At 47.7% G+C, this 11,834-nt stretch overlaps 1 protein-coding gene across 11 annotated transcripts; it reads right to left on the bottom strand.

Moving 5' to 3' along the window:
• Nucleotides 1-14: 14 nt before the first annotated feature.
• Nucleotides 15-6,998, bottom strand: LOC105275310. Of its 11 annotated transcripts, none has more exons than XM_026973854.1 (15): nucleotides 6,691-6,998; nucleotides 5,514-5,628; nucleotides 5,197-5,351; nucleotides 4,944-5,110; nucleotides 3,896-3,972; nucleotides 3,671-3,780; nucleotides 3,362-3,576; nucleotides 3,179-3,287; nucleotides 3,004-3,107; nucleotides 2,825-2,888; nucleotides 2,661-2,739; nucleotides 2,347-2,574; nucleotides 2,039-2,144; nucleotides 1,732-1,960; nucleotides 15-1,490 (listed from the first exon to the last, which is right to left on the bottom strand). In XM_026973854.1, exons 4-15 carry the CDS (start codon nucleotides 5,090-5,092, stop codon nucleotides 1,350-1,352), a joined length of 1,611 nt encoding a protein of 536 aa, XP_026829655.1. In that variant the 5' UTR covers nucleotides 5,093-5,110; nucleotides 5,197-5,351; nucleotides 5,514-5,628; nucleotides 6,691-6,998; the 3' UTR covers nucleotides 15-1,349. The 11 variants fall into 11 exon arrangements, with proteins under 11 accessions (XP_026829655.1, XP_026829650.1, XP_026829656.1 ...); XM_026973849.1 differs by having other exon boundaries at nucleotides 5,518-5,628; XM_026973855.1 differs by lacking the exon at nucleotides 6,691-6,998 and adding an exon at nucleotides 5,735-6,684.
• Nucleotides 6,999-11,834: the final 4,836 nt, after the last annotated feature.

Genomic DNA, 11,834 nt, shown 5'->3' with positions numbered 1-11,834 from the left:
TTTGAGCCACTTTCTTTCTTTCTTTTTTTCTTATTCGTTTCATTTGAACGATGAGCATCAAGCAATCCGCAGGTATTAAATAGCTTACACATTTCGCTCTCTTTCACTCTCACTCTCTCTCTCTCTCTCTCTCTCTCTCTCTTTCCCTTTTTCTCTACACCGTTGTATACCGAACTAGATGAGGACACAATCTTGCTTGAAATTCCTGTTTTCAACAGAATTTCATGCTTGTGCATCACGCTTGATCGAGAAAAAAAAACGCGTGATGTCGCGCACACATCGTCACGGGATACACGCGCGGCCGGGACACGCACACACGCACGTCTGTTACGCGTCCGGAACGCGAGTTCACCAGTCCCGCACGATGTCCTCCTCCTCCGCCTCCCTCTCTCCCGATCAAATTGCAAAAAGTTAATCGATTAGATCATTAGAAACAACTACGAGCTCTATGTACACATGTATATCAAATCAATCCTCAACCACAGTTACCAAAAGGTTACAAAAAAATGTTGCGAACGTTAAGTTACTATAAAAAAAAACGAGAAAAAAATAGTATGCATGTCCACCTACCCTGAGAGACCGCTCTCCTTTTTTTCCTTTCTATTCATCTATGTTAAATAAAGGGGGTTCAACGTCATTCGATAAGAGAAAAAGAACGCAATAATAAAAGACGGCTAGATAGTAGTAAAACTGTTAGCTGCACGACGCATTAGCTAGTATAAAATAATGTACGTATTATACGCTTAAAAGGGAGAAAAAAAAAAACGAAGATAAAATAAGGAGAACCGTTGTTTGGCCAACAAAGTAAAAATAATTGCACGTGAAATGCGATATGCACGTAATAAATAGCAATAATGGAATACCCTCCTTGTGACGGAAATAAAAGATCTTGACTGTTCATATTTCAACTATGTCAAGAATTTAAAAACAATAGTAATAATAATAGTAGTGTAATAGTAGTAGTAGTAGTAGTAGTAGTAGTAGTAGTGTAGTAGTAGTAGTAATAATAATACCTAAATAAGCGATATATCGTTAACGACGTAAAGTGTGCGTAAGTAGCACGGGGATTATCGACGAGAAATGATAACGATAAGATACACTGAGGAGAAGCATTTCGTCACGCGATAACGCCGCCACGGTTTGCTTTTTTTCAGGACTAACAATGACGATACGGCGTGTCTCTCATTAGCCTATTCTCATGCCTATCGAGTGTGTTCGAGCGCGCGCGCGCACGTACGATCTCAAACGGTAGCTGGACATTGTTAAAAGTAAAAATAAATTAGTCGTCGAACCGAGGAGCTTACTCGTACGAAAAAAATAGAAAAAAAAAACATTAAAGAGCAATTAAGTCAACAGAGACTTTGAACTAACTGTATCGCGTGTTGCAGAGCATCAGCGATATTCTGAAAAACAGGTACACCTTCGCGCGTCGCGTAGTCCGACAGGTACATCCTCCCCCGGTTGTAGTCCTTCCTGGCTTGTTCAGTCAGCTGAATCAGAACAGAAAGCAACGATTATTTATATCGATGCATTGTTAATCTTTCTTTCTAATTATTACAAGTCATATTGTTCAAGATTAATTTATCCGAAGGCCTCTGCGATCCGCAATACGTGCACACGTGACCGAGTGCGTATCGAGTTATCTCTAAGAATTCACTTTTATCTCCTGCATTCTACGTATTCCGATGTGTCCTACATCGATTAGCGAATAATGCGCGTCAATGCCCCTACCTGTTCGCCAGACACGACACAATCCTCGGGGAGAGTTTGAACACAGAGGACGAGCTTAGCGCGCAGTCCGATCAAGTGAGCTGCCAACGCCATAATGGCGATGCCGCGCGAGTGCTGCGGCACTATTAACAGGATCAGCCGCGAGTTCTTCATCTTCTGCAACTCCTGCGGCAACACCCTTACGTTGTACTCGTTCAGGCTAGGTCGGTGCAGAGACAGTCTCATTGACCTGTAATGCAGCGCGACGAATGAGAGGACGGAAATCGACGGACTTGTCGACGGTTCAGATCCACCGGACGGTACTCACTCTATCAGCGGCACTGCGGACGATTCTAACCAAAGCAGATCTTTACTGACTACGCCGACGTAGATATCCCTCTTCTCGGACTCCTGTACGAAGGAATTGGCCCAACCTGGAAAGGGTCATTCTGAATTAGAACAGTCCCTCGGGCATGAATCTCGACCCCGCTCTACGATCTACTCTAGAGAGATATCAGCGTGAGATCGAGTGAAGCTTCAGTCGTGAGTCATTTAGAGGAGCAAGGGGAGGAGGAAGAGGCGGATTCAAGTGCAAAGTGCTGAAGATCGTGGGAAATTCTTGAAAATCAGAAATACCTAGGAAACGATTAAAGGGATGGACGATAGCTCGTCGCATGAATTTCGAGGCCTTCCTATATAATATATTCCATACTGAAGGTATCTCACTTTCGCAAGAGACGCCGTTACTCTTCGTTCGCGTCCACGACGACTCGCTGGCTAGGGCGCAAAACTGCTCGAAATTGATTCTCAGTTCCGCCGGGTCGCCCTTCGCCGGGAATTCGTCTATCAGGGCACTGCAGGTCTCTGCGCAACGGACGCATCGTAATTGCAATTACTGTTGTTTTTTTTTAGTCAGATAAAACGCGCAAGTCATAAAATGTGAACCTTACCGGATTTATTCACCGTATTGAGCAGGTCGGCGACAGACATGTTATTGCACATCGTGTTCGACTGCAACATCCGCCATGCCTGGAAACAGAAGAGTCGTGATTAAACTAGCGACGTAGCTATATAAATTTTTCAGGATATCTCGTTGCGACGACTTCGTACGTACTTCCCCTAATTTTACCGTACCGCTATCGTTAGCGTCCAACGACTTGAATATCTCCCGCAACGTTCTGCAACATAAACAGAATTTCTTTGCGTTACTCACAACGTTGCCTTATTCTTCGCTCTACTGCTACATTTAGCAGATACCAGAAATATAAAATATATTTCTGGATGGAGACTTACACTGCGTCCGTTCCATTCTGAGTAAGCGAGATTCTTATAGGTCTGATGCCATCCTCGGTGTACAAATCCGCGCAGTCCTGCACGTTGATCTCCTCACGCAACATCTGTGTGTACACACACGCGTATATAAATCATGAATCTTGACTTGCATTCGCCCGTTAATTAGATTCGTTACCTTGGACGTACAGTGAAGAGCGACCGACACGCTCTCGAATATCGGTATCCTCTGTCTCTCCATTAGGTACTGAAGTACTAGCAGCCCGTTCATCAAGTCGTAATATTCTCTGAGAAACAGAATGCGTATTGATGATATAAAGAAAGCCGAAGTGCGAACGTGTTACTTCGCGAGGCAACGTACTGCGTGGAGACAGCTTCCCCGAGTATAGTCTGCCCTTGGCGGTACGGATAAATGACGAGGACCAACGATTCGCCACGCGTAGCTGCCAATTGAGCTGCCTCGATGATGCCCGCGCTGTTGCGCGTCTGATTGTCGATCACGAACAGCAGGATTCGCGCCGTCTGCTTCGCCTCGTACTCCTGGGCTATCAACTCTGGGCCCCATTGCGACACTTGCTGCAACAAGCGCAGACAGGGAACCCCAATTATCGGACGGCTCATGGGTGCGCTTGCGAAGGTAAGAGAGAGAGAGCGTACGAACGCGACTCACAGGATTGTAGTAAGTGATCCCGAGGTTCTGAAGGGTCGGTATCGCTATATCTGACCTCCAGGTGGTTGGATTACACGAACCGCCCAAAAATACCTCATATGCCATCCTCTCTGCGCAAACGATCGACAAGTGAGCGAATTAATTAAAGAGGGTCGCGGGTCAATCGGGGACGGGTGCGCGATGCGCGCGCGCGCGCGCGAACGATTTGATCGTTTGTTGACTTACTTGAGCCAGTTTTGTGATTAGTGTCCTTTCCATCACCGTGTAATGAGCGAGGGGCGTTCATAGGAACAGCTGCTGTTCTAGAAGTAAACACGAGCAGACACATGTAGCACAACCTTAGCCTCCGAAACCACATTCTGATCCCGTATTATCACACTCGATACCGTAACGACTAATACAATGTTTGCAGTAGGACCCGATATTCAAGAGTGGTTCCTCCTCGTGTGCGCTCGGCCATATATGTACCCTTGTGTGTATATATATATATGACTGAGTCATCATACTTTATGATTAAGAATACATTTTTTTCATTCATACTTTTTACATTATTCATACGTACGTGCTATGTTGCTTCCAATTTTATTAAGAGTGAGTTTTGTAATTCTTATACGTGGAAACTGTCAAACGCATCATTGCAACATATCGCGAGGATTTTAATAATTAAAGAATATCATCTCTATAAAATATTTGTTCCATCTTTTGCACATTCACGATCGAAACCACGTAACAGATATTTAATAACTTAATTATTTTCCAGCAAACATGACGAGGCTTAGTCCGAATCATAAAGTTGCACGAATATCGCTGCGTATACCAGGGAGGAGACGTCACCAATTACGTAACTGGCAAACGAATTTCATCAGAATGTGGTAACAGCAGGGTGTACTGGATAGTGGCACGCATAAATTAAATCGTTTTAGCTGAAGAAACGTACTTCCAAATATCAAATAATTTTGCAACGACCGACATCACCGCGTTGCGTTTCATCATCGCTCTAAAACATCTCCCACCGTAATCATTATCAAACGCTCAATACTTTCGCCTGCAACATACAGATTTACCCAGTGATCGATTGAGGATGTGGCGCGTGTGTGTGTTTGTTTGTGGAGCAAGAAGAGAAAAATCGTGTGCGTTTAGTGCGGGTATCAAATCTGATTTGCAAGAAGCCGTGGAAGCCGTGAGGAGATATACGTAGCGTCTTCGATAGTGCTGAGAGAGAAATACCTAGCTGAGTCGAACCTGTCGATATATTGTAAAGTTTTTATGTTACCCTCGCTCGCACAGACGTGCCAGTTCTGCGGCAAATATGCAAAATTCTTCTAACATTATACAGGCATCGGTGGAGTGATGATTCGGACAGTCTTCAGCGTCGTGCTGCAGCTTGTTGCACAGCTGCAAGCAGTTTGGGAACAACAGCATCACGTATATTTCGTGTGTCTGAAATGTCAAGCGAGCCTCCCTTATTACGCTGTTCTTGCTGATCGAATGAAGGCCAGGTAAGATTCACACGTGCACATACTTACGCAGGGTATACGCAGGGTGACCGTTGAGTTTATGCCTGATCGATGTCTGGTGATAAATATTCCTCATTATTTAAACCTGTACGATCGACCTAAATGCCTGCTTCCAGAAGTACAAACGTATCTACGTTCCTCTCAATCCAAAGCTCCAAGTTTTCCTGAAAGAGGGTGAACCAATAAGACAGATGCCAGTGATCAAAGTCAATTAAACTGTTGTTTGATATATTTTTATAGTTGAATATTTTGTCAAATTTATCTAAGAAATTTGTAACTAGAAAATTAACAGATTCTCCTTGTCTTTGAAGGTGAGGCCGTCCTACCAACCCTGTTGACATTTTTGTCGCACATGCCAGCACACCAGCTAGATGCCTGCCACCAATGGTACAGATGTATACACTGCTGTGCCTTCCACTCAAGCGACAGTCTCAAGCGCACCTAAATGAAACACAGAGAAAATTTATAGCACACGGTTGCACCGAGATCGCCAGATATTTAAGACCCTCCTCGACCACGCGTGTAATTGTAAATGTAGCCAAGTTACGGATGACTCTGTGGACGAGAACGACCGATGTCTCACTTCGTTCGTCACGGTGTAATGTCACGATTACTCATTGACGTTCCTGAGAAACGCGCACGCCGTCACGCGATCGTATTCCCCGCGTGTTAATAACATACGGCTGATCGAAAATCGCGCGATCGATCTGCAAGATTAATCCCCTAATGGGAGAGAGAGAGCATTATTGGTGTCACAGGGACAGGAGGACACTTTGTGCGAGAGTCGGGCACGAGGCGCTCCGTCAACAAATCACGGAATTCGCAACGAAGCACAACAAATCGCGTGCCACCGCTCTTCCGATCACAACTTGACGGACGTCCTGCGCGCACACACACACACACATACACCATCGCACACACCGCGCGCGCACCACGCAACCACCTTGTCGCGTCGCGTCTTGAACGTCTTTGATCGCTTCCCCTCGCGAAAGTACCACATGGAACTACCGATGCGTCTCTCTTTCTCCTTCCCTATCGACCACACTGAGCGTTTCCTACCACAGCGATACACACCCGGGACTCTTTATGCCACGACGAGGTTTCTAGGATTTGTCAACAGCGAACGATGCCGCACGGACTGACCGCGCTCGACCGAGATCGCTCGTCCGTAACTGCGGACGGAACCCTTATCTGACAGCGACAGGACGCGGACAGGCCGGAGGAGTCGATTATCGCTGTCGACTCGTATGGACGTCGATAAACGAACGACGGTTCGGGAACCAGCCGTGCTCTCCCTCGCGCAACGTCGCGCCAGCGACTCTCGTCGGGACCGCACTATACGCGCTCGCACTACTCTCCCCCTCGTGGTTTCCACCGCTCGACGTCCACCCGTTATATGTTTTCCCCCCGGTCGGCCGTCCCGGTCCTGCCATCCTTGTCGACGAAGACAGAGACGAAGCGCGCGGAGAACCGAGGCAGGAGTTAGTTAGTGCGCGCACTAACCTTGATGGTGCTCGATGGTGTCGCATGCCCACGCACAAAGAGTGCCGTAGAGCGCCGCTCGCGCTTGCTGGCAAAAAAGCCGTCGAGTGCATCCGACGGGGCGATGCGCACCCTCACGCACTTTCTCACTCGCGCTTTCGCGCTCCTTCTTTCCGTCTGCCTGTATCTACGTTCGTCCGTCCGTCTTCCTCTGACGCGGAGAGCGCGTGGATAAACAACGCGTACCCGCGCGCGCGGACGGCAGAAAAATCAACGGCGGTGGCGGCGCGAGGAGCCTCGCGCACTCCCGCTATTGCTCATACTTATTTATACACCGTTATATTTAAAATGAAAGAGAGGCGCGCCGGCGGCCGTGTCGTTGTCGTCGTCGTCGGCAGCAGCAGCGGCGGCGGCGTCGTCGTTGAGCGCACACTGACTGCTAGCCGAGGAGGAGGAGGAGAAGAAGAAGGGCGACAGCAACGGCCGATCAATCACATTTTCACCGCACTGCCCGCTGTCGACAGTGCGCGAGCAAGCGACGCTCGCTGCCGATTGTTACCGATGACGAAGTGGCGACTCGCGGAAACGCGCGAAACACCCGTGACGGAGACTGCGCGCGGATTTCACTCGTGGATATTCAGCGGGCGAGCGAAAGTACGACGGGAACGAGTCCCGATCACCGCCGTGTCACACTGTTATGCGACGACGTCGCCCTGGAACGAGTCCGTTTTCACGAGAACGAGAACACCGCGGCCGAACTGCTCCGAGCGGTAATCGCGCGGATGTCGTTTCGCGCGCGTTCCTTCCGACGCGATTTCCGTACGCGAGCACCACCTTCGCGGACGCGCCTCCTCGTTTTACGCGCTCGGAGCACACTGCAATGAGCGAGCGGGCGATTCAATCTCACTCAGGTCAACAACGATGGGGTGGGCGACATTTTATCGCTCGTGTCTTTTCCACGACGAGAGGAAGGTTGTCTTTGCGTGCGTGCGTGCGTGCATGCTTGCGAGCGAGCATGCGTGCGTGCGTGCACCCGTCCGACGTCTCTCCACGCACCGCGCTCCACGAAGCGGACTCGGGGAATGACGTAAACCTCCAACAATGAAGCGTGATGTCACACACGGTGAAGTTCGCACGGGCTCTCCGAACCGTGCCGCTCCGTGCGCTCACGCGCGCGCGCACGCCTCCGAGGACCTTGAATTTCGTGGTTGACTCGACGCGCCTCGCTGGTACTCGCGCCTAACTTCGCGCTGCGCGTGTATGCATGTATGTACATGGCGGTGACGTCATCGGCGCTCGCTGCTAGATCGAGATCGCGCGCGCGCGCCACGGTTCAAAAAATACTCCCGCGTGTATAAAAGTCGCATGTCCGATGCGATCACGAGTAATTTTCGATCGATACCGTCATACGCGAGAGTCTCCGCGGACTTTTAATGTCGTACACGCGTTTATGGATTCTGCTCGCGCGAGTCAGCTGTGACAAAATGTCGAGAAGGCTAGAGAAAGATATCTTGTTCTTCGATTTTCCGCTAACGGAAGTAAAATGAGAAAGATAGAACGATATTAAATTATTTTCATTATTTCGAGAAAACTTTGTTCTAAGAAATATAAGCGTTATGTGCAGTAAGATATAGTAGATAAAAATATCTTAGATAGGAGGTTAAAGGAAGCTTAGAAAGGGGAAAGTGTAGTAGTACATGATCGTATCACATTTTCTGACGTTACCCAGATAGCCAAGTCTGCCGAAAGCAGATGATGCTAACTATCTGCTATCAACTATTGCCAACCAAAAGACAACAAATTTGATACAGAAGTTGTTATTAACGATTAATTCGACAAATTGGTGCCAGAAATGTAACAGAGCTTGCTCACAAAATCTAAGAACAAATTGGCGGCAGAAACCGAGCAAAATTTGCGCACGCGGAATCTAACGACAGATTGGCAGCAGAAACCGAGCAAGATCTGCACGCGCGGAATCTGACAGCAGAAACCGAACAGGATCTGCAGCTTTTGACAGTATTCAAATTTACACGGCTATGAATATGTGTTTTCGCTCCACACCGCTATGCGGCGCACACGTTGAGTTCTTACTCGATGTTAAGATTTAGCCTAACAGTTATATAAGTTAATATACGCGTCCTGGCACGATAATATTAATTTTTCTGAAAATTTTTGCACTTGCGGCACAGAGGCTCCCATGGACAACGTTCATGTAGTTCACGCACGCCACGAGCAATCTCAAGTTCGAAAGCAAAATTCGGACTTCAGATTAGAATAAATTAACAATAAGAGAGAGATTATGCAACGAACTGTCTGAAAGACACATCAAGCCAAATGTACTTTAATTTAACAAACAAAGAAATGCGTTCTTTTAACACATGGTAATATAAAATGCCAATTTATAGTGTTAAAAGTAAACACATGCTTTAATATATCGTAAATATGAATGGCCAAAAGCTGCAGATTCTGTTCGGTTTCTGCTGTCAATCTGCCGTCAGATGTTAACAGATCCTGCTCGGTTTCTGCCGCCAATCTGCTGTCAGAGTCTGTTAGCAGGCTCTGCTGGCAGATCACTATCCTAATGCGGACATAACGGATGCCAATTTGCTATCAACTTCTGCAGTAATCTGTTGCCAATCCGCTGGCAGATTGCACACATTTTGCTTACTGGGTAGATGCGTATTTATTATTTTATGTATGATTGCTACAAGATAATACGGCAATCGCGAGAGGTCACGCTCTTGCCAATATATATATATAGTCAACTTCAAGGTAGAGAAAATGCAGGCGGTGTGAAATTAGCGTCAATGATACGCAAGTATTGCCAATGTAGGAAACCTCGCTGTATACAAATCTAATGAATGTTCGACTCTAGTAAATCCATAGAAATCGTTATCGAGCGTCTGTCTCGGGCCCCGCAGGGGCTCTCAATTGCAAAGTTGCCATACACAATTGATCGATAATATTACGTTTCGCTTTGCCTTATTTGCTTTCGCGGGCTTTCGAGATCGAGAGATTCGAAATCGCAAGTCATCGCTTGAATTTCATGCGCGCCGGCGGCATCGTTGCCTTAAGAACGGTCGATGACATCAGTCCGGTCCCCCGGTCCGGGTGTCCGTCGTCCTTAAAGGCACCTCTCCTCCGCGCCTAAATCGCCTAAGCTGCCGGGCGCGCGCGGCAACCTTTCGACGGACGTGTCGGCCGTGTGCGCGCACACGGGGCGAAGTAAAAGGGAGCCAGGCCACGGCGCGCGACGTTTTTGATCAAATATGGTATGGGAGTGCGGCGCGAGCGAGCGAGCGCGCTCGAAAATCGAAGTTCCGCGCGCGAACTCGCGGGCGTTTCTCTTCTAATCGATCGCACGCGCTGCGAGTCGTCTTGCCGAGTTAGGTGATGGAAATGAACGATGCTGAGCCATCGACGATGGCAATAAATATATGAATGCCGTGTTAGTATATCTTTTATTTATTATTATTATTATTATTGTAATCGTAAGTCATTTTATTTTGACATTTTTGTCGGGTTATTATTTTTTAATGGAGGATTATGCAATAATCGAAGACGGTGTTTTTCAAGCCGACGAGGAAAAGATCGAGGATTGTTTGCAAATCGCATAACTCGCGTGCGCAAATCCGGGTTGGCGGCAAGTTCCGCATTGACAATGGTGACGACGTTAGCCGTCGGGCGGAAGAGCACGTGTAAAAGTTTACTCGTTAGTTCCTGAATCCTAGTCTGTTCTTCTCTTCTCCTTTCGAAACGTAAACACTAGGCACTCGCTTAATTATTCCAAGTGCGGAAGAAGGAATAAGGCAGCCGGAACGAGAGAAACTCGTTCGTTTTTCTCGTGTTATCAAGAAGAATGCAAATGTACGGGAAAGGAAAACGGAAATGAATTCGTCGATCGAAAAAACTCATCCGAGAAAATTGAAATCGCGAACCCGACGCGCGCACATGGAAATTGTTATAACAGATAACGTGGAGTGATACTCACGGTAGGACGATCTCGGGGATCGAGGCGACTCTCCCGTCGTGGGATCGCGGAAATCGCGGAGGCGCGAATCGCTCGCGCGATCGGCAGCGGCGAAATAACGGGCTACGGCATCGCGCATTCGCGCTGGCTAGAGGCGCGCTCTCGACGACGCGACGCGACGGCCGCTCGCTCGCTCGGAGAATTCGCGCGCGCCACCGCCGCCGCGCCGCGTGTTTACGAGAGGCAGATACGAGGACGCGATAAGGAGCGGCGCGCGGTATACACTTACTTATATTTCTGCCGTTTCTTTTTCGCCTCTATTTCGCCGCTCGCCGCTGCCCACCGGCTGCCCTAGGCACGGCCCACCCACGTGAGGATCATAATCGCGCTCGAGGCGAGCACGTTCGATCCGAAATCGATGCGAAATCGGCGACGCTTGGCGACGAAAATCACGCGGCTATAATCGGCGCTGCGCACGCCTTCGCCTTTTTCAAGCGGCTTTCGGATCGGCCGCGAGCTCGACTTGCCACATCGGAAACGCAAAAGATGAAACGCAATTTTGAAGAACACGTAAAAAAAGGGAAGGAAGGGTTTTGCCAGAATTGCCAGATGCAATGCGCGAATATCTAGATGCAATCCGCGATTCGAACGCGGAAACGTTTAACTCGAGATGTGGGCATAAACGATGCCGAGTGTATCATTACGCGTGAGCTCACGCGTAATGATACAATCGTCTATATTTGCCTTATTTGTCGTTTTCCTCCGTCTCCCTCCTTTGCGCGATCCTTTCTCTTTCCGCGGCAAAATATTATCGAAGTGAAGCAAACGCGATTGATAATGCGGAAATCATCCGAAGTGACATAATCGTTATTTCCATTACACTTTCCAGCTGTACGTACGTCGTTTTTACGTCACGCGCGCGCCGCGCGCAGTACGTTGTTCGTTCGCGAATGTGTGGGCGCGTATAAATCATAAATCAATTTATGGCAAAAAGGTGTAACTCATCTCGCGGAAACCTTTCTTACAATGCAACTGATATAATACGAAAGACATTGAGAGAGACAGAGAGATAAAATATATTAATATTGGCAATTTAGAAAATTAAATAGCATTATACATATATTATTTAATAATAAATAAATAGTACCTTTTGAACGTTCTATTAAGTTACAATTTTTTCTAACTTGAATTATCT

Source organism: Ooceraea biroi, chromosome 11 (assembly GCF_003672135.1).
Source record: "Ooceraea biroi isolate clonal line C1 chromosome 11, Obir_v5.4, whole genome shotgun sequence".
NCBI classification, from domain to species: domain Eukaryota; kingdom Metazoa; phylum Arthropoda; class Insecta; order Hymenoptera; family Formicidae; genus Ooceraea; species Ooceraea biroi.
This window is presented reverse-complemented; position numbering and strand designations above follow the sequence as displayed.

Bases quoted from the DNA above. Each gene is read 5' to 3' on its own strand.
- LOC105275310 (XM_026973854.1), bottom strand. From the start codon at position 5,092: ATGCTGTTGTTCCCAAACTGCTTGCAGCTGTGCAACAAGCTGCAGCAC. The intron at 2,575-2,660 runs GTAAGGTTCACA...TCCGTTGCGCAG, and splicing joins CAATACGGTGAATAAATCCG to AGACCTGCAGTGCCCTGATA. The intron at 2,145-2,346 runs GTATTTCTGATT...GACCCTTTCCAG, and splicing joins TCCCTTTAATCGTTTCCTAG to GTTGGGCCAATTCCTTCGTA.